The 26,006-nt window shown below is 45.6% G+C and overlaps 3 protein-coding genes across 3 annotated transcripts in view; 1 reads left to right on the top strand and 2 right to left on the bottom strand.

The window, feature by feature from the left end:
* The window catches only part of glis2b (GLIS family zinc finger 2b), a 30,393-nt gene extending 19,661 nt beyond the window's left edge, over positions 1-10,732 (top strand). The window contains exons 2-7 of the mRNA XM_079521688.1: positions 6,238-6,439; positions 6,648-6,778; positions 8,235-8,414; positions 9,045-9,178; positions 9,683-9,801; positions 9,979-10,732. Of these exons, the coding sequence (XP_079377814.1) occupies positions 6,262-6,439; positions 6,648-6,778; positions 8,235-8,414; positions 9,045-9,178; positions 9,683-9,801; positions 9,979-10,700 (1,464 nt within the window). The 5' untranslated portion in view covers positions 6,238-6,261 and the 3' untranslated portion in view covers positions 10,701-10,732. The remainder of the gene's footprint in view (positions 1-6,237; positions 6,440-6,647; positions 6,779-8,234; positions 8,415-9,044; positions 9,179-9,682; positions 9,802-9,978) is intronic.
* A 7,327-nt stretch (positions 10,733-18,059) lies between these two features.
* On the bottom strand, positions 18,060-23,208 carry pam16 (presequence translocase associated motor 16). The gene is made up of 5 exons (XM_079521689.1): positions 23,069-23,208; positions 21,572-21,656; positions 19,164-19,300; positions 18,769-18,834; positions 18,060-18,228 (listed from the first exon to the last, which is right to left on the bottom strand). The coding sequence occupies exons 1-5, from the start codon at positions 23,069-23,071 to the stop codon at positions 18,139-18,141; spliced, it is 381 nt and encodes a 126-aa protein (XP_079377815.1). The 5' UTR covers positions 23,072-23,208; the 3' UTR covers positions 18,060-18,138.
* A 691-nt stretch (positions 23,209-23,899) lies between these two features.
* coro7 (coronin 7) overlaps positions 23,900-26,006 on the bottom strand; it is a 196,882-nt gene continuing 194,775 nt past the window's right edge. Inside the window, exon 29 of the mRNA XM_079521686.1 lies at positions 23,900-25,033. The gene's annotated coding sequence lies outside the window, so the exon portion shown is untranslated. The remainder of the gene's footprint in view (positions 25,034-26,006) is intronic.

Genomic DNA, 26,006 nt, shown 5'->3' with positions numbered 1-26,006 from the left:
CTACTGTAGCCTACTGCTGTACTACTGTAGCCTACTGCTGTACTACTGTAGCGTACTACTGTAGCGTACTACTGTAGCCTACTGCTGTACTACTGTAGTCTACTGCTGTACTACTGTAGCCTACTGCTGTACTACTGTATCCTACTGCTGTACTACTGTAGCCTACTGCTGTACTACTGTAGCCTACTGCTCTACTGCTGTAGCCTACTGCTGTACTACTGTAGCGTACTACTGTAGCCTACTGCTGTACTACTGTAGCCTACTGCTGTACTACTGTAGCGTACTGCTGTACTACTGTAGCGTACTACTGTAGCCTACTGCTGTACTACTGTAGCCTACTGCTGTACTACTGTAGCCTACTGCTGTACTACTGTAGCCTACTACTGTACTACTGTAGCCTACTGCTGTACTACTGTAGCGTACTGCTGTACTACTGTAGCGTACTACTGTAGCCTACTGCTGTAGCCTACTGCTGTACTACTGTAGCGTACTACTGTACTACTGTAGCGTACTACTGTACTACTGTAGCCTACTGCTGTACTACTGTAGCGTACTACTGTACTACTGTAGCGTACTACTGTACTACTGTAGCCTACTGCTGTACTACTGTAGCGTACTACTGTACTACTGTAGCGTACTACTGTACTACTGTAGCCTACTGCTGTACTACTGTAGCGTACTACTGTACTACTGTAGCGTACTACTGTACTACTGTAGCCTACTGCTGTACTACTGTAGCGTACTACTGTACTACTGTAGCGTACTACTGTACTACTGTAGCGTACTACTGTACTACTGTAGCCTACTGCTGTACTACTGTAGCGTACTACTGTACTACTGTAGCCTACTGCTGTACTACTGTAGCCTACTGCTGTACTACTGTAGCCTACTGCTGTACTACTGTAGCGTACTACTGTAGCCTACTGCTGTACTACTGTAGCCTACTGCTGTAGCCTACTGCTGTACTACTGTAGCCTACTGCTGTACTGCTGTAGCCTACTGCTGTACTACTGTAGCGTACTACTGTAGCCTACTGCTGTACTACTGTAGCCTACTGCTGTACTACTGTAGTCTACTGCTGTACTGCTGTAGCCTACTGCTGTAGCCTACTGCTGTAGCCTACTGCTGTACTACTGTAGCCTACTGCTGTAGCCTACTGCTGTAGCCTACTGCTGTACTACTGTAGCCTACTGCTGTACTACTGTACTGTACTACTGTAGCCTACTGCTGTACTAGCACCTCTGGCTCTGAAACGATAAATGCTATCATATTGTATTTGGGGAAATATGGAGTACCGTACAACTTTGAGCATTTTAAGAGCCCAGGGGTTAAAGCTGATAAGATGACATCGTCAGTGTTCTCTCTTCATTACAAATGAAGATAAATTAGGACTGAGGATTTTCTTTGTCTTCTATTGTGCACAGCATTGTCAAGTTATATCCCCCAAAAGATTTAATAAAAGTTAACTTTGTTTAGAATAGTGTCTCAATGGGGGCATTAGAGCCCCCCAGGACACACACAGAGAAGTTTGGGGGGCACGGAAGCAATCATTTTTAAAAGGGGGGGGCACTGAAGTGCTCTTGGGGGGGGGGGGGGGGGGGGGGGGGGGGGTCTTCAAGACTTTTTCATCAACTCAAATGAGGCTGGGTTTCCAGAATTGTGTGTAGTTGCACATTTTTATAGGGATTATGGTGGAAGATTGGCTAGATTAGGAAGTGTTGAATGGGGTTTGTACAGGTGGAAGCATGTCTGAATGGGGTTTGTACAGGTGGAAGCATGTCTGAATGGGGTTTGTACAGGTGGAAGCATGTCTGGAAAGGCTACTAAACATCCCTGTCAGCATCGTGCCAGTGTTACAACCTGAGCTAGGGGTCAGGTTGTAACAGCTGTAATAGAACCATGGACTCCCTCCTTCCTAGTCCCTAAACACAGCTGTAATAGAACCATGGACTCCCTCCTTCCTAGTCCCTAAACACAGCTGTAATAGAACCATGGACTCCCTCCTTCCTAGTCCCTAAACACAGCTGTAATAGAACCATGGACTCCCTCCTTCCTAGTCCCTAAACACAGCTGTAATAGAACCATGGACTCCCTCCTTCCTAGTCCCTAAACACAGCTGTAATAGAACCATGGACTCCCTCCTTCCTAGTCCCTAAACACAGCTGTAATAGAACCATGGACTCCCTCCTTCCTAGTCCCTAAACACAGCTGTAATAGAACCATGGACTCCCTCCTTCCTAGTCCCTAAACACAGCCGGCCAACGGCAGACTGAACTCCAAAAGGCAGTAATGGATTATTGAAGTTGAAAACAGGTAAATTACCCCAGGTTTACATAGTCTTACACGTAACACAAATAAAAGTGCATAGATAATATTACCAAACAAAAAACTAACAAACAAACAAAAAATGAACAAAACATAAGAAAGGCCACCCACCCCTACAGTACAAAGGCTTTGGTTTACACACTAACCCAGCTGTTAACAATGGCAAATCTAAAAACCACCTATGTAAAAAACACAGAGGACTGGTATAGCTGAAGACTGGTCAGGAGGAAGACAACTGTTGAACTCTAGAGACAGACAGCTTTATAGTGGAGTCCATAGACGTAGAAAGGTAGACGCCTCTTCCGGCTCTGGGCCGGATGCTCTCAACAGAGGGCAAGCTTCACAGAAGCTTCCGTGTGCGTCACAGAGCGGATGTTCGGGTCTGACACGTCCCGGAAAAGATGCGCTGTGATTGGCCAGTAGTCACTTGAGGGGCAGCATGGCGTAGTGTGCCTTCCGCACTTCTAGCGCACTTCTGCCCCAGAGTGTAAATTGTTCCGGTCTCCCGTCGACACAGTCACACATGACTCCAACGAACTGCAGCGGCCAATGAGGCATCAATTTTTTTTAAATATGAAGTCACGTATCTTTGGGATTGACAGGTGTCACGGGGGTCCCGTTGATTGCCTGACATCATTAAAAAAAATCAAACCAACGGATCTGTCAGTAGACTGCTGCATAATCTGAGTTCCCAGAAGCTCTCGCCAGCTCTGGCATACAAACGAGAGGGGCGAGAAACAGCTGCTACAAGACACTTCATCCCAACACATTCCCAAATATCAACTATAATTCAAACAACCATAAAACAACAGTAGGCTCAGTTACAACACACTCTCCCAGGCAGCCTGCAAGCACCATAACACTGTGTTGAAGTGAGTGCTGCGCGCACGCACGCACGCACGCACGCACGCACGCACGCACGCACACACACACACACACACACACAACTATATTGCAGAGTGCACAACAACAGCTAGTTTGAGGGGCACAATCAATGAAAATCCATTCGTCAAAAATTTCAATTATGACCTTTGATGACGTCTTCAATCACGTAGTAATCCCTAATCAAGGCTGTTGTGGAGTTTGCCGTACCAGTAAAGTTGAACTCCTCAGGATACAACTGTTGTAGCTCCTCCAGGGACTGCTGACTTCCTTCCAAAAACTTTGCAATAGACGTTTAGTTTTGTGAGGCTAACCATTTAGGCTACTCTCAGAGAGGCTTCTCTTTTGTATTTAATCATAAACAAAAACGTGACTTTCCAGGGTGAAGAAAAACAAATCTGCATTCTAGAAACAGCAAATAACAACACACGCACATGAGAGTGTCAGGCATCAGGCATGACCAATCAATCTATGCAGGCACAGAGGGGCAAACCAGGCAGTGCCAGTGGCTATGGAAAGCCAAATAGGAAAAGGCAAATCATACACACAATACACACACTGCCATATTTCGCAAAATGTAATGCAGGGATTGCATCCGCATTATGTTATGTTATGTAATGACGACGCTACTGTTATCAAAATCGGTTAATCGGTTAATATGATCAAAAAAATATAATATATAGGGCCTAGAGATTTATAATGCGGGTTAGCTGAGGTGTTATTGCGCCCTTGATGTATTTGGTTAATTAAGTGTTGGCAGGGGGTCCCATCATGAACTCATGTCATTGGTGGTGGAGCTCAATGTAGATTTTTCCAGGGCTGGATGCTAGTTTATCCTGTATATGGAATACACTGACTATCCAGAGGCCCATGTGCTGGGTCTAGGGATAGTGTGTCCTCTATGGGGCACATGGGCTGGGTCTAGGGATAGTGTGTCCTCTATGGGGCCCATGGGCTGGGTCTAGGGATAGTGTGTCCTCTATGGGGCACATGGGCTGGGTCTAGGGATAGTGTGTCCTCTATGGGGCACATGGGCTGGGTCTAGGGATAGTGTGTCCTCTATGGGGCCCATGGGCTGGGTCTAGGGATAGTGTGTCCTCTATGGGGCACATGGGCTGGGTCTAGGGATAGTGTGTCCTCTATGGGGCACATGGGCTGGGTCTAGGGATAGTGTGTCCTGTACAAGGGCCCATGGGCTGGGTCTAGGGATAGTGTGTCCTGTACAAGGGCCCATGGGCTGGGTCTAGGGATAGTGTGTCCTGTACAAGGGCCCATGGGCTGGGTCTAGGGATAGTGTGTCCTCTATGGGGCACATGGGCTGGGTCTAGGGATAGTGTGTCCTCTATGGGGCACATGGGCTGGGTCTAGGGATAGTGTGTCCTCTATGGGGCACATGGGCTGGGTCTAGGGATAGTGCGTCCTGTACAAGGGCCCATGGGCTGGGTCTAGGGATAGTGTGTCCTCTATGGGGCACATGGGCTGGGTCTAGGGATAGTGTGTCCTCTATGGGGCACATGGGCTGGGTCTAGGGATAGTGTGTCCTCTATGGGGCACATGGGCTGGGTCTAGGGATAGTGTGTCCTCTATGGGGCACATGGGCTGGGTCTAGGGATAGTGTGTCCTCTATGGGGCACATGGGCTGGGTCTAGGGATAGTGTGTCCTCTATGGGGCCCATGGGCTGGGTCTAGGGATAGTGTGTCCTCTATGGGGCACATGGGCTGGGTCTAGGGATAGTGCGTCCTCTATGGGGCACATGGGCTGGGTCTAGGGATAGTGCGTCCTGTACAAGGGCCCATGGGCTGGGTCTAGGGGGGATGGTGTGTCCTCCATAGGGGCCCTTGGGCTGGGACCAGGGCTCAATGTGGTTCGAGGAGGGGAGGGGAGGGGAGGGGAGGGTTGTAGGGTGGAGGTTGTCTGCCAGCGAGACTCCAGGTCCCATGGGGTCTCAAGGTGCTGTCTGCTTGTGTGTGTGTGTGTGTGTGGGGAGGGGGGGGGGGGGGGGGTGGGGTGGGGGGGGTGGTGCAGGAGGCAGGGGACGGGAGGGGACCGGCTTCGTGCTGGGGGCCAAGAAGCGCCAGTGGCTGGCCAGGGTTGGTGGGGGGTCACTGTGACCATCTGGATTGGATTGTAGACATTCCACAGGAAGAGTGTGAGCAAAGGTTAGGATGGGCAGAAGGGGAGGGGGGGGTTATTTTGTGGTGTGTGTGTGTGTGTGTGTGTGTGTGTGTGTGTGTGTGTGTGTGTGTGTGTGTGTGTGTGTGTGTGTGTGTGTGTGCATGCATGCAGTGTTTATTTGTCTTTGGCCTCCGCTGTGCTTTAGTTTATGATTATGGTCAGTTTACCATTGTTGCAAGCAGGTTGAAGACATGGAGCGCTTGTTTATCTAGTGGACCTGTGGAATGTTCTGGGCCTGCAGTTCTTCTCTTTCCAACGTCGGTGGGAATAATGTGACATGTGTGTGAATGTAGCAGACGCCTGCGTCTTTACACACCTGGCGTCCCTGTCCTGAGACGCCTGCGTCTTTACACACCTGGCGTCCCTGTCCTGAGACGCCTGTGTCTTTACACACCTGGCGTCCCTGTCCTGGGGCATGTCATTATAATGCAAAGATGTAAAAAATAAATAAAACGATCTTAATATTCCAAAAACGGGAAAGCACCTGCGTCATTTTAGATTTGATTCGTTGGCTACTCAAAAGTATCAGATCTACACGCTTGCTCACGGCAAGCTTGTACAGTACATCTGCTATTGCTGAGCATTTTTGAACAAATCTTGAAAGTGTGAGAACCACCGATTTTGACGGGTTAAGAGGTTAACGACTCTTTCCAAATTGTTTTGATTTTAGAGAGTGCTGACTCGTGTGCATGCGAATGAATGAACATGCAGGGGTCATAGAGGTGCTGTACATGTTCCCGTGTGTGTGTGTGTGTGTGTGTGTGTGTGTGTGTGTGTGTGTGTGTGTGTGTGTGTGTGTGCACAGAGCCCTGTTCTCACAGTGTTTTTTGGGCTATGTGTGTGTGTTTGTGCAGGTGGGAGGTCCCAAGGCTGCCGCCATGCTGTCTCTGGACGAGCCGCTGGACCTGAAACTCCCCCGCCGGGCCAACGGGAGGGACAGAGGGTCCCGCTCGCCACCCCTCTCCCCGCTGCACGCCAAGCGCGCTCGCCAGCTCCGCATGGCTGACGACGGCACCGCCGTCATCGAGCCGGCATCGCCTGCCTCCCCGCTCGCAGGTACGTAATAGACCCCCCCCCCCCCCTTACTCAAGGTGTCTCGGTTCCACCTGATGAAGGTCGTAATAGACCGAAATGTTGTAGCCTAGAAGCCTAATAATAAACTACTGCTGTAAGTGAAGACAGTGTGCCATGTTTTCCCGTTCCACGTTCTCCCCATATCAGAGCCCCCATGGGTGACCAGGTGTGTGTGTGTGTGTTATTTCAGGTGTGCAGGTGGTCCCTCAGGGTCGGACCGAGACCCCCACCCCCCCTGCAGTGGACCTGAGCATGTCTCCCTCATCCCGACACACCGCCAGCTCTCCAGAGATGACCAACGGACACCACGGCCACCTTGGGGTGAGCACGCACGCACGCACGCGTGCACGCACGCACGCACGCACGCACGCACGCACGCACGCACGCACGCACGCACGCACGCACGCACGCACGCACGCACGCACGCACGCACGCACGCACGCACGCACGATGAACACAGGTGTCCTAACTAAACCCCCCATCCACCCCAACACACTCACACACACAGCACCAGTGTCTGTGTTGTGTAGTGTGTACGTCATCTGTCTTGCTGGTGAGAACATTCTCCTGTTTGTCTGTTAAGTCATTTAAAGAGCAAACAGTGTGTTGTCAGTGCAGTGGTGCTGAGCCCCCTCCCCCCCCCCTCCCCCCCATGACGGTGGGTTGCTGGTGACTCAGCCAGCTGGACAGGGGCACATTGGGAACGTTAGGCCCTGGTGGTGTCACACTCTCCATAAGGGAATCAAGGTGGATGCTCTATCTATCAGACACCTCTTGTGTCCCCAACAAGCCCCTCTCTCTCTCTCTCTCTCTCTCTCTCTCTGTGCGACTTGCACTCAGTGGCCCCGCGGGGGCATGACGTGAGCGCAAGTGTGTGTCTGTCTGTGTGTGTGTGTGTGTCTGTCTGTGGGTGTGTGTGTGTGTGTGTGTGTGTGTGTTTGTAATCGGATTTACGACAAGGTACAGCAACGCAGACCTCACGCCGCCTAATTCAATTCCCTCCCAATTGAATTGAGCTACGCTGGCTGGGGCCATTCAGCCTCCCTCCCGGCCCCTCCCACACACACACACACACACACACACACACACACACACACACACACACACACACACCACCAGCCTCCCCTGCAGACACAGAAAGGACACATATATGCACACACTTAATCACCACCACCACCTCTCTCCGCTCTATCTCACACACACACACACACACACACACACACACACACACACACACACACACACACACACACACACACACAGACACACACACACACACACACACACACACCAGTCCAGTGCCTCACATACATAGCTGTGTGCATGCCGAGGCAGAGTGAGTGCAGGGAATTGGTTTCATTTCATGAGATTTGTCACATCCACATTTCTGACATTGCTGCAGACACACTGAGACAGCCACGGGATTGTGATCGCTCATGTCTCTGAAGATAGCACTGTTTCATACACATTCCTCTCCTCACTAAGACCCCACTCTCACTCAGCCAACTAGTGTGTGTGTGTGTGTGTGTGTGTGTGTGTTATGCCACATTCATCATGCACTGAATATAACAGATCTACAAGCTTACAACTGATCGCGCTTTTGTAGATCTGCTATTTTGGTCCAAAATAATGTAAGTGACATTGATAGTCATCATCCGAAATGATTGAATGATTGAAAATCTTTTTTTTAAAGAAAAGAAAAAAAGAAAGAAATGTAAAAGTCAAGAATTGTGAAAATATCAGATCTCCAAGCTGACAGATCCCCTCCTCCCTCCAGGATTCACACATCCGTTACGCGGAAGGCGGAGCCTCCTCTCAGGCCTTCCAGTTCTTCGTGCCGATTGGAGCGGGGGCGGGACTCCACCTGCACTCCTCCATGTTCATTGGCCAGGCCGCTGACAAGCGGGCCTCCCCTGACCTGTCGGCGGACGAACAGCTGGCCTGCCATTGGAGGAAGGTGAGGCTAAACGGTGTTCGCGCCAGTGATAATGAACAGCTGTGTCCGGTCGGATCAAGTCATTTCAACAGCTGTGTGGACATACTGCATGAATTCATACAGCAACGGACATAATGCCAAGACCCGCCCCCTAATACTTCTTACTAGTAGTAGGGAGGGGCTCCTACTAGCAGAGGCCCCTCCCTACTACTAGTAGGGAGGGGGTGGGGCATTCTCACATTCTTTTATTTTTTTTATAATTTTCTTTATCCCATGATTTTGTAACCCATTTTTCACCCCTGTGTCAATTATCTAATGTGATCCTGGGCTCTACACACCCTCCGCCAACCTAGTCCCCATATATGGGGAGAGCAACGGACTTGAACTCATGCTTCCTTCATGCCTGAGTGTCCAAGTTGCTCCTTGGTGTTGTAACCTGCAGTTTTGGCCCAAAACATTTAATTTATTATTGTCATGATGTGTCACAACTCGAGTTGGCTTTGTCCGCAGCGTAAACGTCTTTAAATAAATACTTTTTGAAAAGTCTACGAGGAAAATGAACGGGGAATTATTTTCCGGGTCTCTCGAGGGGCTGCGACGCTCTATATGCGGCCATACTGTATGAACCATGTGTTCTTCTCTCTCCTGCAGTGTCACCTGCTCTTCGACTCGCTTCAGGACCTGGTGGATCACGTCAACGACTTCCACGTCAAGCCTGAAAAGGATTCTGGGTACTGCTGCCACTGGGAGGGCTGCGCGCGCAAAGGGAGGGGCTTCAACGCCAGGTGAGTCGTGATCTCCATCTGCTGGATGTGTTGTGCCACCTGCACAAGAAGCATCGCTGACTTCAATGGATACAATAACAATGCATGCTATTTATCCACTGCTACTTTTTTTAAATTATGCACCTTATGTACAGTAATTAGACATTATATATTAGATTTGACTGTGTCTGTTAACCCATTTTGGGCGAGAACCCCTTTTGGTGTTTTAAGTATTACGTTATACTTTAGCTATTGAAAAATAGCAGATCTACAAGCTCATAGCACGCCACTACAAGCGTGTAGGTCTGCTATTTTTGAAAATGGGTTAATGAACTTGTTCTTTGTTCCTTTCTTTCTCTATTATAACTCTTTATTGTAGCTGCAAATATTGAGAGCTTGCAACAACAACAAAGAAAATCACCCAAATCATCATGTGACAATAACTTTAATAACTTTAATTGTGATTCTATATTGTCTAAAGTGTAATATTGTGTGAGTTCTGATCGGCCGTGTGTGTGTCTGCAGGTACAAGATGCTCATCCACATCCGCACGCACACTAATGAGAAACCCCACCGCTGTCCCACCTGCAACAAGAGCTTCTCACGCCTGGAGAACCTGAAGATACACAACCGCTCACACACAGGTCAGTGAGCGGAGCAGCGCGTTTTATTCCATTCATTGTCAATGGGAATTTATTAATTTAAGTTTAGTTTGTGTAAAACGAAAATCTACACTAATAGTTGAATATAGAGGGGGTTAGCGCCCCTAAAAATAAATAAAAATAAAAAATGTCTCAGATTTCTTTTCTTTCCTTACCCAGGTGAAAAGCCCTACATCTGTCCCTACGAGGGCTGCAACAAGCGCTACTCCAACTCCAGCGACCGCTTCAAGCACACGCGCACGCACTACGTGGACAAGCCCTACTACTGCAAGATGGTGGGCTGCCTGAAGCGCTACACCGACCCCAGCTCGCTGCGCAAGCACATCAAGGCCCACGGCCACTTCGTGGCCCATGAGCAGGGCTCTCCGGGCGGGGCGCTCTCCCTGCAGAAGGGGGGTCAGCACGGGGGGTTTCCCCCAGGCTGCATGGGCAAGGAGTTGCAGTTGTCCTCCTACGTGAGCGGGGCCCACATCCTCATCCCGGGGGCAGCGGCCGCCTTCCTGGGGAGCCATGTCCTGCAGGGCCTGGGGGGCTCCCTGTCGCCCCTGTCCCCCATCAGCTCTCGGCCCCTGGACCTCAGCGCGCTGGGCTGCCCCGGCTCCCCTCCGGCCTCCATCCTCTCATTCAACGGCTCGCCGATCGGCCTGCATGCCAAGTCGCCCCTGCTCAGCCCGGCCTTCTCGTCCTCGGCCCTGGGCATGTCCATGGTACCGGTCCTGGGAGCGGCCGCGGAGCGCAGAGCCCGGCAGGCCAAGGGGAGGAGCGAGGAGGATGTGTCTGGGAGGGTGCTGAACCTTTCCACGGGGGGCTCTCATGACCCGCTGTCCTGGGTGGTCATCCCTTCAGGCGCTGTTGTGCTTAAGCCAGCTGTGGTCAACTGATGCACACACGCACCCGCACACACACGCACACATGCACACACACAGACGCATGCACTCTCATGCAGACATTCCAGAGGGGCTCAGGAGGGAAAGGGGGGGGGGGGACGCCATAGTATGGGTACGGGGGTGGGGTTAAAGGTGAGAAAAGGTTGGCTCGCACAATCAAACCCAGGCCACACATTTGTGTGACAGGCTGGGGTGGAAAAAAATAAAGAAACCGATCAAACCCTCAGACAACTAAACAATAGATAACTTCACACCTCACAGGATATACATACAACACATGCCTCTTTTTGGTCGGAAAGATACGGAGACAGAGACCTTTCAGGAATGTGTAAGCTAGGTGTTTCTATCACAAGGCCTGACTCTGGCCCCTTCTGTATTCTTTTTAACGTTTTGTTAATGTTTATATATTCTTTGTTCAGTTCTATCTGCTGGCTCCACGGCCTCTGCTCTGTGTTCTTATACTAAAGCCCTGGCTCATTAATATGTATTTATAAGAATAAGACTGTTTCTCATTGACAGCGTGCCTGTGGCCTAGCAGCGAGATAGACACACCATGAAACAGAATGACGCACTCGCGCGTCTAGGCCAACAGCACTTTCCACTGTCGCTTCTAAAGCTATGGACTATTTCACACAGGCTCCTGTGATGAATGTGATTCAGACAAACTTGCTGTATGAAAGCAAGTGACATAAAACTGGCTCAGATTGGGCTTTGTGGTGGAGAGGTTGCGCTTGCTAGTTTCCCACAGTATCCCAGGGGGGTCCCCAGGGAAATGATGAACCAAATGGACCCATAGCAGTCTGTAATGTGTTAATGGGGGTCTGTCTGTGGCGCAATGCATAGCACTGGTTGGCAAGTGCTATCCTCAAGTGCATGAAGTCCACTCTGAGACAGTCAAGCAATACATAGTTACTTACTTAATCGTGCAAACTGGCTATAGTTTTTAAACCTCACAACTTTGCTGCTAACCTCACCGCTTCTCCAGCGTAGCAGAAACCTGGAGAGCTAGCACCTTGGACAATCTGTCCCCTTTTTTCTTCAGGGGGGCGTGGCAAACATTGACCAGCACAAATCACCTAGTGTGTTTGGTCGCATGAAGACTAAGGGCTTGAAATAAGGGCACAGAGCAAGTTAGGTCTCAGCACAGACAAATGGTGTATCTATCACCTGGCAATGACCAATCAGCACTTCTTATTACCGGTAGTTTTCATTAGCGTCGTTGGCACCCCCTGCTGGCAGCACGACACACCCCAATGTCCCACTTTCTCCATACAGAACTAGTCCTGTTTAACTCCCAAGATTGTCCAACGTTCTCTTACGGTAATTGAATCAACACAGCCCAGTTTGTGTATGAAAGGGCTTCTGTTGTGATGAACACTAGTGTCTTGTATTTGAGGTGACCGGCCACAAAAGCAGCTGTGAAAAACAGGTGGTGGTCCAGTCCAACCCTGACGGGGGCCTCATCACGGCCTGGACGTTTTGTCTCGAGTTCAGCAGTCCCCAGTTGTGCCAAAAAAAAATCAAACAGACTGTGTGACAGGGTAAAAGTGGGATGTGTGTATCAGTGCCCTGCAGACGGGGTGGGATGCGCTCAATGCCAAGCACAGCTGGAATGATTAGGACACTATTAAACACTGCCTCGCCTCTGTCTGGGTCCAGAGAGGCAAAAACAACTAGAAAGAAGAAAAAAAACCTCACTCATTTAGCTTCTTCTCGTGGTTTGATTAAGCAGTCAACATGCACTTAGCGCGCGCACACACACATGCACACACACACACACACACACACACACACACACACACACACACACACACACACACACACACACACATACATTCATGTTTTTATTTTATTTTAATGAAATGTTACTGCCAGGTGTGGTTGTTTTAAGAAGCCGTTCTCGCTCGTTCCACTTTCCACTCGACAGCTCCGCTAATCGCTATGGCGTCATTCCAAGCATGTTCATGTAATGTATGTACAGTACAATGTTCTACTGGGGTACCCCACAAAGGAGAGCTAAAGGGGGGTGGGGGGGCTTAAGAAGAAGGTCATCTTAACACAAGGAACATTCCCTCAAGAGACAGCTACACCCCTTCCTCTCTCCCACCCCTCCACCTCTCCTGTCCCTGTTCCCAGTTGAGGGTCTAACATGTTATTCCATGACCCCCATTCCTGCGAGTAATCACAGTTAATGCTGATTTTGTTTTTTGTCTGTCGTCGTTGTCATTGTTTTGCTGTTGTTAAGACGAAACATTATTCTTGTGATGTTGAAGATGGTTTTAGATTTCATGTTCTGCGGTGGCTGCTTTTTGTGACTCAGCTTTCTCCTGACCGAGGCCGGCCCGAGCAACCTTTCAGGGAGTTCAGAGAGAAAAGGTTGGAGGGCGTTTAGGGAGGCGGTCCGGTGGGACGTGCTTCCTCAATGACAGACAATCAGACACTAGATCTAATATACAGAGGAACACGTCAGGTTCACTAGGGTTTAGCTGTAGATCTAATGTAACAGAGGAACACTTCAGGTTCACTAGGGTTTAGCTGTAGATCTAATATACAGAGGAACACTTCAGGTTCACTAGGGTTTAGCTGTAGATCTAATATACACAGGAACACTTCAGGTTCACTAGGGTTTAGCTGTAGATATAATATACAGAGGAACACGTCAGGTTCACTAGGGTTTAGCTGTAGATCTAATATACAGAGGAACACGCCAGGTTCACTAGGGTTTAGCTGTAGATCTAATATACAGAGGAACACTTCAGGTTCACTAGGGTTTAGCTGTAGATCTAATATACAGAGGAACACTTCAGGTTCACTAGGGTTTAGCTGTAGATATAATATACAGAGGAACACGTCAGGTTCACTAGGGTTTAGCTGTAGATCTAATATACAGAGGAACACTTCAGGTTCACTAGGGTTTAGCTGTAGATCTAATATACAGAGGAACACTTCAGGTTCACTAGGGTTTAGCTGTAGATCTAATATACAGAGGAACACGTCAGGTTCACTAGGGTTTAGCTGTAGATCTAATATACAGAGGAACACATCAGGTTCACTAGGGTTTAGCTGTAGATCTAATATACAGAGGAACACATCAGGTTCACTAGGGTTTAGCTGTAGATCTAATATACAGAGGAACACATCAGGTTCACTAGGGTTTAGCTGTAGATCTAATATACAGAGGAACACATCAGGTTCACTAGGGTTTAGCTGTAGATCTAATATACAGAGGAACACATCAGGTTCACTAGGGTTTAGCTGTAGATCTAATATACAGAGGAACACATCAGGTTCACTGGACTGCAGGGTTTAGCTGGACTCTAATGAAAGAGTGTATGCCTCAGACATGCTGCCATTTAAAGTGACTGCTCAAGCCTTTTAATTCCAAGGACCCTCATAACTCTGTAAAGGTCCATTTAGAACCCTGAGGGTCCCTGGACCCCACTTTGAGACCCACTGTACTGACTGTGATAGGGAAGGACTCACAGGGCAACAACCATTGAGAAATAACAACCACCAACATTTAAAAGTGGCAAGAAGCTTTGGGAGAGAGAGAGGCAAAGCCACACAGTAAAACCCTCAGTGTTAGTTACGTAATTTAACCACTTACACCCTCCCTGGCAACCCTATTTTAGGCATAACATAACTTTCAAAGACAGTCACAAACTCACATGCATTACTTCCAAATGAAATGCAGTGTGATCTTGTAGACTATTCTGCTATTAGTTCTATGACAAAGTAGGGTTTAACTCATCTTGCGTGCCACCTTACCTCTTATGCCTAAATCCTTTAGTTTTAGGCATTTTTTACTACTTTGAAAAACATTTTAAAATAGTTCAAATAGCTCATTTACAATCTACATCAACACATTGTGAGTTTGTAGTTTGACTATTTGAACTATTTTAAAATGTGTTCTAATATAGTACAAAAAAAGGGGTTAACCCATTTTGGGCGGGAACCCCTTTTGGTGTTAGCATTATGTTATGCTTTAGCTATTGAAAAATAGCAGATCTACAAGGTCGTAGCGCGCCACCGAGTGGCGCGCTACGACCTTGTAGGTCTGCTATTTTTGAAAAATCGAAGAACGACTGACTTTTTCAGAAAACTGTCAGGAGACATTTTTAGAATCTGATCTCAGGTCAAAAAGGGGTTAAAGCAAGATAGGGCCCCCACAGTGTAAAAATGGACCAATTAATCCCCAGAGTTAGTTTAACCCTGACAGTTTAAAATCAATCAAAATAAAGGAAACAGAGGATTCAACTGTGCAGGTCAAAGACAATTGGGAAGAGCGGGAATGAGTGAATGGATAAATGACAGGCTCGGGGACAAGAACAGTTGAAGGGGGGTTCCGAGCAGGAGAAGGGGACGGCAGAGGAATGGCTGTGGTCTTCCATCTGGCCGGCGATGCGGCCAGCGGGCCTCTCGGCTCTGAAGTCACCAGGCGCTCCAGGCCCGCCGTGGCAGCGGCTCACACATGCATGCCAGCCAGCAGGAAAACTAGGCCACTGAACTCTGTCTGCCCTCTGGGTTTCTTTTTTTATAGATTAAACCAAAAGGCTCTGCCCTCCTCCCTCTCCCTCTCTCTCTCCACGGCCACAAATCTTTTTTACCAGAGATGAGGGGAAAACACACAAACACACTGATGCCAAACAAAGAAACAAATCTAACCTCCCCTTGAGGTTAGGTTGAATTACAGCGTTCGTACTGGGGTGAGCCACCCGCTCTTTCTCTCCCTCTCTCTCTTTTCCTGAGGAGAATTCAAATCAGCGATGCACTGCATACTAGTAATTCTTAATTCATTCTTATCACACAGACAGTATTTACTATTTAGTGGCCAATGGGTTTCCCCCACCAGGCTGGGTACTGCCAAGAGTCCCTCGGTGTGTGAGTGGACCGCCCCTTGCATGACGGTGTGTGAGTGGACCGTCCCTTGCATGAGATGTCGTCAGAAAACAGGTGTTAATTGGACTAGCCCTGGTTTCCGTGGCAACAGACACGACTGTCCTCTCCTCAGCCTCTCTCGCCCGGTCCGCCTGTATCTGTTCTCCAGTGTTGGTGGAAGGTCTGCTATGGCTGGAGAAAGCTGACAAAACATTAAATGACACGGATCCGTCCAGGGTCCACAACCTTCGATGTTAAAAATAAGCTGTTTGATCCATTAACCCTTTGGGCTCTCGGTCTGTAATGAACTGCACTTTTGTTCCCCCTTTCTGGATCACGCAGACAGGGAGGATGTCAAGTTCACAATCAACTACAATCATCTTCAGTGTAAAATATATATTAATTTGCTGATTGTTGTCAGGGACCAAGAGCAATTGTAGGAATCTTCACTGTTGATTCAGCCATATATACATGTCTCAATGTTTCAAACGTGTTGTTTTCCATCTAAATCTATCAGACGATTCTAAAGCGGTACCAGTTCCTGAAGGTTTCAGAGTAATACTAATATCAACACTTAATGCTTCATGCTAGTGGGAGGTGAAGATGAGAATCATAGTGCGTGCGATGGCGATGGCGCACCATCCAAATCCAGTTAGCTAGCTATAGGTCATTGTCACTTCCGAGGGGTGCCATTGATTCAAGTGCCACAGGGGTGCACAAAGGGTTAATGTTAAGACAATGGCCACGTGAGGCCTGTTCCAAGTTATGTTTTTGCACATTTGTGAGATATTCTAATGTCAGTATTTTAAGTTTTCCAAGTGCCTTTTATTATAGGTGAAATATAGAAGCTATACAGTATATGAAAAATGATTATATGAATATATATATTTTTTCCTGGCATCATGTTCTGTGGTTGAACATGCTGAACTCTAGAGTTGTAAAGTCTCCAATTGGTACAACATAGCGGCGTTCTCCTGTTTTAGAGGAATTTTATTACGATATTGATAATAATGTCAATGAAACGAGAAACAAAAATGTTTAATAAAGTTGCATTTGATACAAGGTGTGTGCATTCTGCTTTCTGTTTCAGCTCGTTACTAAAACATGTTATTATATGTGGATGTTGTCAATGTGTGGCAGTCATGACCCCACAGCGCCACCCTCCTGCCTGCTAGAACACTACACCTGAATATAGAACCAGCACATATTGTACATCACTCTGTCTACTGTGTAGGTGCTTCACCTCATGTCATGTCTTCGATAGGGCAGTTAAGAAACTTAATATCATTTATTTTAATAAAATAATCGATTTGTTGCTTGTTGTGAAACCATGTATAAAATAGGATTTAAAGGATAGACCCAATTAGTCTCCTACTCTCCTTAGGCATATAGGGAACCACTGCTTTGTGTCTCCATAGGCATAAAGGGAACCACTGCTTTGTGTCTCCATAGGCATATAGGGAACCACTGCTTTGTGTCTCCATAGGCATATAGGGAACCACTGCTTTGTGTCTCCATAGGCATATAGGGAACCACTGCTTTGTGTCTCCATAGGCATATAGGGAACCACTGCTTTGTGTCTCCATAGGCAAATAGGGAACCACTGCTTTGTCTCCATAGGCATATAGGGAACCACTGCTTTGTGTCTCCATAGGCATATAGGGAACCACTGCTTTGTGTCTCCATAGGCATATAGGGAACCACTGCTGTGTGTCTCCATAGGCCTATAGGGAACCACAGCTTTGTGTCTCCATAGGCATATAGGGAACCACTGCTTTGTGTCTCCATAGGCATATAGGGAACCACTGTTGGACATCAAATGATTGGCCTAGGAATGCGACAAAAACAAACATATCTATGAATTAAAGTCTCTATGGCGTGAGTAATCGTCCAATAGAAAAAACATTTGGGGGTGAACTGAACTATCCCTTTAAAGTGGTTAATCTATTAGGCCCATTATATCTGTGAAGAATGTATTTAGTGTATTATAATTTAGAGCAGTGGTTACCAAACATTTTTATTTTAGCCTGTGACCCAAAAGAGAAATTAGACATTTTGGAAAATGTTTTGGAATTATAATAATTTAAAACGCACCTGTAAGCCGTAACCCACAAATGGGTCCCGACCCACTGTTTGGGAAACAGGGATTTAAAGCATCGATTTTATTTTGTTGCATTCATTGATATAAAAAACCACTGCCTAAAAAACACTATTCATTTAATCAAAAACGTAAATCGATAGAATAATCGCTAAGAAGATAATGGATAGTTGGATGTATACGTCCTAGACTAAAGGACATACGTCCTCATGGGAGGTGGATCAGCACAACTGGATGTCATTGTTGCTGCTCTTTGACACCGCAACGTAACCGGCTGGGAATCACCAGCAGATGGCCAGAAGAACATCACCTCATCGAGCGACCGCAACAAGTCTCACCAGACACTAAACTCAAACATGACCCACAGAGTCAGAGGGTAGCGAAAAAGATCAGGGTTTTATTGAGGTCATAATTTACAGAGGACGGGGAAGGGAAGGGGTGGCCGGGCGTCGTTCTTCATGTTTCTGGCGTGTTCCGTTGTTTCTGCTGACTGTCCTGTGTCTGAATGCTCAGCTCCTCGTCCAGACGCTCTTTCGCCCGCACCACCTGGAACCACACCACACCACAACACAACACAACACAACACAGTCAGTGGTGGAGGAAGTACTTTTTGATTGATTGAAGCATTTATTAACAGTTTGCAGATTTACAGTACATTTCAACTGTGAGTTGAGAAAAGGGGTTGGTGGGGGATTCCGATTTTACGGGGGCCAGTTTCGAATTGCAGCCGTCCGTAGGTGCCCTTTGAGAGCAGTTTTGAAGGAGTCAAGGGATTTGCATGTCTTAATGACTGTTGGCATAGGAGCGAACTCAAATGTTTACAAGCTGTGAGCTTAATGGGGTTTTAATGCCTATCTGCAATCCTAGTTACTTTGTTGCACTATATTTTATGTGGTAAAAACATAACATGAGGCTAGGTACTGGACCATCACACAACACAACATGTAATACAATTTACAATTTACAATTTAGGCATTTAGCAGACGCTCTTAATCCAGAGCGACTACACACTTCCTTGCCATAGATTCACTACCGTAACAGAACAGTGTACTACCACACACACACACACACACACACACACGTTACCTTTGACTGGATATAGAACGAGCCGCCCACCGCCTTGTCGTTGACTTTGAAGAGGTGTTCATAATTCTGTAGACAGATGTTATAGTTAGTGAAGCTTCACAAGGTCTTCACGCAAAACGACCAAATTCATTCACAATATGCATTGAAGCAAAACAGTAAACAGAGCCATTCTATGAAATATCACTGGCTCGTGGTTGTATAATTTACTTTAAGCCTGAGATGTACTTAAGTTAAGTGCGGTGCACCAAAGAAATAGCTGATCTACAAGCTCACAACACGTCACACTACACCGTGTTGTGAGCTTGTAGATTTACACTTCAGAACATGGAGCTTGTGCAGACAACACATGTGTGTGCGTGTGACACGTGTGTGTGTGTGTGCGCGCGCACACATACATCTTGGATCTCCTCTGGGGTGAGAGTTGTAATGTTGAGGATCTGCTGGGCCTCTTGTAGACTCATCCCAGAGATGCTGGACGCCGCAGCCGACTGCTGCCCCGAGCGGCCCCTGGCCTGCGCTGCTGCTTGACTGGCTGCATGGTGCACACACACCGCAGACTGTTACCATCATTATTACTTTATATGGCTTACTTAACCCAAAAATGTTACCAAAATGTCTTCTACGTCATCTTGACAGTTTTCTGAAAAAGCTATGTTTCTATGTCAGTCGTTCTTCGATTTTTCAAAAATAGCAGACCTACAAGCTTGTAGCGCGCCACTCGGTGGCGCGCTATGAGCTTGTAGATCTGCTATTTTTCAATAGCTAAAGCATAAGATAATGCTAACACCAAAAGGGGTTCCCACCCAAAATGGGTTAAGACAAGAGGGTGAGGAGGACCCCCTTGAAAACGAGTTGCTGCAACTCAAGGGACAATCCTCTAGCGAAATGTCAAAATAAATGTATGACTTTATGACTTATGAATTACTTTATGACACGCCAAAGCACATTTTAATTATTATGCCTTTATTCAGCCAGGTCAGGTCATTTCCATGGACATTAAAAACAGGGGTCTTCAATAGGGGATCCTCAGAGTTACTACCTTGGGGGGGCCGCCAAATCTTTGTGGGAGGATAGTAAGCTAGTAACTTTCTTTGTTTTACATTAACCACTTGAACACTAGCATCCCTAATCTGGGGAGAACGTTTGCCAAAAATAGCAGATCTGCATGTTCACAGGTCACAACGTCTGAGGTCTGCATGTTCACAGGTCACAACGTCTGAGGTCTGCATGTTCACAGGTCACAACGTCTGAGGTGGAATGCTTGGTGGAAGTTTACCAAGCATTGAGGGTTCAAGTGGTTAAATGTCTGAAAAAATACACATGAACAGAAATCCACCAACATACACTGATAGTGTTGTCCGACAAGTCTATGAAGCTTAGTATCTATGAAATTGAAATGTATGAAAAAGTCTAATCGACAACACAATTGTATACATTATGTAGTGGGGGAGGGACCCCCACTACATCTCTGTCTCAGACAAGGGGCCCTTGGCTTGAAAAACATTAAAGATCTCTGTTCAGAGGGACAGCAACACAATGTTGCAAACAACAAAAAAACTAACTGCTGCATTCCGTCACATATTTTACAGAGTTACATTATTTTGAACCAATCAGTTTTTTTTTTTAATGTTTTTTTTTGTGGCTTTCGCCTTTATTTTATATTTTTTATGGAGGGACAGACAGTAGGCTGACAGGAAAATGGGGAGAGAGATGGGGGGATGACATGCAGTAAAGGCCGTCGGGATTGGGAGTCGAACCCGCGGCACACTGCCAGACTGGATTGCCAGCCAAGGTGCCTGGACCGCTGAGCCACGGCCCAGGCCGAACCAATCAGTTTTAAACAAGTACATCTGCAGTGGTTGAAGATTCTCAATTTAGACCCCGGTGTTGGTGTTAGTTTCATCACATTTAATTTCAAAAGCTCTCTCCCCTCATTGGTTAACATTTTCATCCCAACCTGAAAAGGTATTTTCTGTTTACTAAAAAAGCTGTAGAGATGGAAGACTAAATTTAGTTTTGTTAGGTTGTTTTAGACATAACTAACGATAAAGACAATATATATACAGTTTTGCTCAGTTGCTGCTGATTAGGCTACTACTCATATAAAAGACAACTAATCTAAATAAGTCACCCAAGTAGGGGTGGGATCGTGAGACGATTCACTTACCTCCCAATTCGATACAATATTGATACCTGGGTGCCGATTTGATTTATATTGCGATTCTTAATTATATTGCTTTTTATTGTGATTTTACTTAGGCTTTTTTTTACAATTATAAACAATATAAACCATGAAAAGTTGAATCATACACTTTAATGCAGCCAGATAACTCCAGTCAGTCTTACTATCATGAAAAACAAACAAAATTATAATCATAATTCGAACTAATTTGATTTTAAAAGCGTGTCATCAAAAATAACAATATTTTAGTGAATTTTGTCCCCCACCTACACCCAAGGACGCCATTGCTCTTCTTCTGCTAGCATACATTTGATTAAGAAATACATATTCGTCAGGTCCACAAGTGGGCCCTAGTCCACTCCACAGGTTGTTAAGCCCCAACCACACCAGGGTCGAGATGGTTTTAGCGTTAGGACCGCTATAGGTCGAAACATGTTTTTCCCTTTTTAACTCTGAATGCCCGGATCTCCTCCTTTTTATCCCGACTGATCCAGGAGCACCTTTTTACTGTTTTAACATTATTGACTTGTACGTCTCTGGTGAGCACCCGGTTGTCTTTTTGTCTGTGTTATAAAACATATGGTAAGTTGAAGTTCACTTCACGCTGACATGGAGCCTTACCTGCATATTCTTGCCGTAAGGCTTTAGCGAACGCTCGGCCGACCACCTGCGCCCCCATCACCACAATTTGTGCTAGGTACTTCGCCTGCATGAGAAACACATCGTTGGTTAGTAAGTATATCTTCATTATGAAGCATCAGGGCTATTTACATGATACAGTACACACGTATACACTTATCACGTAAGTATTTAACACATGGCTATTTACATGATACAGTACACATATACACTTATCACACAAGAATTTAACACATAAATGGTAAATGGTGCATTTATATAGCACCTTTATCCAAGGCGCTTTACATAGATTGTGCATTACATTGACCCACACATTCATACACTGATGGTGGCGGAAACCATGCAAGGCACCAACCAGCACATCAGGAGCAATTAGGGGTTCAGTGTCTTGCTCAAGGACATTTCGACACAGACTCTGGGGGAGCCCGGATTCAAACTGGCAACTTTGCGGTTACCATCCGGCCACTCTACCCCTGAGCCACCGCCACCCACATACACAATTTATCCCAATGTAACCATTTGTAACTTCCACAAGTGAACCAATGTAACCACGTAATAAGGGTCCATTTGGTTATCATCTCAGAAAGAGTTTGAATGAAGTGTAGTGTCATTGTGTCAACTCATGTCATCCACTGTCTCTCTCTTACTCGTCGCTGCTGTCTTTCTTAAGTTTCCAGTGTACCGCAGCAATACACATTGTAAAAGGAAAGGAAAGATTATAATATAGAAGGAAACATTGTTACAGTACAGTGGTTCTTAAGAGTGGTCCATCTCAGGGTTCCTTGAGGGTTTCCAAACAAACGCTTATAAGGGTTCGTTTGGAACTTACAGGTCTGTGTTCTGTTAACAGTCAGAATTATGGGGGTCCTTTAAATAAAATAAACAAAAGTTTGAGAGAACCACTGCATTGTGATACAACTCAACTGACAAATACGTAATTGAACCACATGCTGGAGCATTTGACATTTAAGGCTTGTGATAGCCAGGCAGTCATATGGGCATATAAATAAAGTTAAATTGTCAATTTTGGTCTGACGATCATGTACCGTTCATGTTCAAATGTATAGGATTTGTCTAGCATACAAGATGCAGTATATGCTGTGATATATCTGCGTTGAGAAAGTGAAACATGTGTTTCCAGTTCAAATAACAAACGTTACCACACTGATTAAGTTACATCCTGCCAGGTGTGTCAGGTGGGGACACTTATTACATTTAGCTTCTCTGTTCCATTAACAAGCTACGGATTCAGTTCTGTAATTATCACACATTATTTACACGTTGTTCATCATACTTGAAATTACATGACATGACAATTATGTATTCCATGCAGGGCAAGCACGTTATGTAAAGGAAAGTAAACAGCACTACCATGTTAACTGTAACTCAACTCAACCACATTGTCGTTATGTCAACCACGTCGCTTCTTTGTCAGTGAAAACATGAACATAACGGTCTTTAAAAACATACATATCTTACCATTTTTTTTTACAATCAGTAGCGTTTATGAGGAGAATGCGGCGTTTTTCCCCACATGAATTTTCTCATGAATGAAGGTTGTTGAAGGGTCAAAGTTCAAGTACTACCGCACAAAGATGTTGTATATTCAAGAGGGCCAAGGTTCCTTATGACGCTTGAAGTATTAACAGCACTGCCCTCTAGTGGCAGGATGTTCAAACTGACATCCTGGTTTTTAATGTTAATGTATCCTATAAATGAAATGAAATGAAATCTATATTTACCCAGGGTATCTGGGCTAAGCTCAAGAACTTGTTTCCAGCCAGGCCCTGCTCATAGAACACATTTCATCGTAGTGGTTGATGCCTTGTTCAAGGGCATTTCAGCGGTGGTAATTTTAACGTGTCGGACGGCTGGTTCGAACTGGGAACCTTCCGGTATCTAGACCGCGCCGCTATCCGTTCGGCCACCGCTGCCACAAATATATATATTTATATATATATATATATATATTAGACCGGCGGCGGCAAGCCAGGCATAATTTGGTTTTGTGTGATATAAATGAGTAAAATATCTATTGACCATTCTGATGTAACTGTAGCCGCATATGCACATGCTAAAAAAACAAAAAATAGCTGATGTGGGCTACAAGTTCTCAGAAAGCCACACACGATGTCAGCTTGTAGATAGCCTACCGGTATTTACTATTTTAGAACATTTATTTTTTTAAATTTCAGAAAGTTTATATATATATATATTTGTTATGTTTAAATATGTTTGCCTATAATGATATGCCCAAAATAAGGATGCCAGGTTGAAAGCCAATAACCCATTAGTCAAAGTACACAAAAGTACAAGTTCCAAAAGGTGTTTTATTGCAACACAGCAATGAAAAAAATCCCACAAAACCATTATTAAAGACAGAGAATAACAATGCGTTGCTCAAAGTATATATAAAAAAAAAGAATGTTTGTCTTTTTCTTTTTGCACATGGAAGGCAAGTTATCATTGACATTGTAGAAATCACAGGCACAAATACATCACACACACAGAGACCGACAACACCTATAGTCAGTGTGTTCACTTCAAGTACTACACAATGTGTACTACCATGCATGGGTTCCAGTCTAACACCATTTTCTTGCGGTTGGTTGGGCAGAAACCTGGTATCTCCATATTTCATTTTTCATAAAATGTGCCACTTAATGCTCTACTAATTCATCATACAAGAGTGTCAAGCAAAACTATTCACTATTTCTGAAAGTTTTCATCACATTTTCTGACATGCAAGGTTTCCTGACCCGACAGCAACACTTTTGTAAACATGATTGGTTGCAAAGCCTGGATTATGGACAACATTGCATTGTGCTGTATGTAGCCCTGATTGACAACTACAATGATGGCTGTCGTTACAATGATTGCATTGTAAAATATTAATACTGTATCATTAATAACAAAGGAACGCTACAATCACTTCCTATTGATAAACATAAAAAAAACTAGCTTTCATCAGCAAGGAATGCCCTCCCACAAAAGAAAAATGGGAATGAGGAATAATAAAGATCAGTTGTGCAGTATTCATAGAGAAGAATAGACACACATACCTCCACGTAATCATAGACAGTATATAAACCACAGAACCCTAAAAGCACTCATTCAACCACTAAAACACCCAGAACTCCACACTTGGTTTTGGCATTCAGTGCAGAACAACCTGCATAAAAAACATGTCCATTTGATTTTACACAATGTAAGACAATTATTCATGAATAACAAAAACAAAACATCCTCCCAAAACTGTCTGTAATAATGAGACAGTGTTAAAATGCCATTTTATAAAACTGGACAGGGGGGGGGTCTTATTTGTGATCAATAGAAATTCCAGTTTTGAGGATAAACCTGAATCATGGTGGTGGGTGACCCTGTAGTGAAGTGTTGTTGAGCTTCAACATTTGACAGTGAAATCAGTGATGCATCGCTAGACAGCTGGAGGTACAGTTGGAGGCCATCGATATTGTCCTTTTCTTTTTGCTGAGGTTTGCGTGATCTGTGCAAAAGGACAGTTAACCCATTTTGGGCGGGAACCCCTTTTGGTGTTTTAAACATTGTTATAATTTAGCTATTGAAAAATAGCAGATCTACAAGCTCATAGCGCGCCACCGAGTGGCGCGCTACGAGCTTGTAGATCTGCTATTTTTGAAAAATCGTGAAAATATTTATTTTATAGGATTTAGATGGATTTTTTAAAATGTTGAGGTCAGGCCTAAATGAGTCAAATGATAAGGGACACTATCGGTGGCACCCAACTGTAGACAGTAGATATCGGTGGCACCCAACTGTAGACAGTAGATATCGGTGGCACCCAACTGTAGACAGTAGATATCGGTGGCACCCAACTGTAGACAGTAGATATCACCCAACTGTAGACAGTAGATATCACCCAACTGTAGACAGTAGATATCACCCAACTGTAGACAGTAGATATCGGTGGCACCCAACTGTAGACAGTAGATATCACCCAACTGTAGACAGTAGATATCACCCAACTGTAGACAGTAGATATCACCCAACTGTAGACAGTAGATATCACCCAACTGTAGACAGTAGATATCACCCAACTGTAGACAGTAGATATCACCCAACTGTAGACAGTAGATATCACCCAACTGTAGACAGTAGATATCACCCAACTGTAGACAGTAGATATCACCCAACTGTAGACAGTAGATATCACCCAACTGTAGACAGTAGATATCACCCAACTGTAGACAGTAGATATCACCCAACTGTAGACAGTAGATATCACCCAACTGTAGACAGTAGATATCACCCAACTGTAGACAGTAGATATCACCCAACTGTAGACAGTAGATATCACCCAACTGTAGACAGTAGATATCACCCAACTGTAGACAGTAGATATCACCCAACTGTAGACAGTAGATATCACCCAACTGTA

This window comes from Electrona antarctica (assembly GCF_951216825.1).
Source record: "Electrona antarctica genome assembly, chromosome: 14".
In the NCBI taxonomy this organism is placed as follows: Eukaryota; Metazoa; Chordata; class Actinopteri; order Myctophiformes; family Myctophidae; genus Electrona; species Electrona antarctica.
Note: the sequence above shows the minus strand (reverse complement) of the source record. Positions and strands in the feature narration are given on the sequence as shown.

Excerpts from the sequence above, each read along its gene's own strand:
- pam16 (XM_079521689.1), bottom strand. Across the intron at positions 19,301-21,571 it reads CTTACGGCAAGAATATGCAG|CCAGTCAAGCAGCAGCGCAG; the intron begins GTAAGGCTCCAT and ends TGCACCATGCAG. Across the intron at positions 18,229-18,768 it reads CGTTCTATATCCAGTCAAAG|GTGGTGCGGGCGAAAGAGCG; the intron begins GTAACGTGTGTG and ends GTGTGGTTCCAG.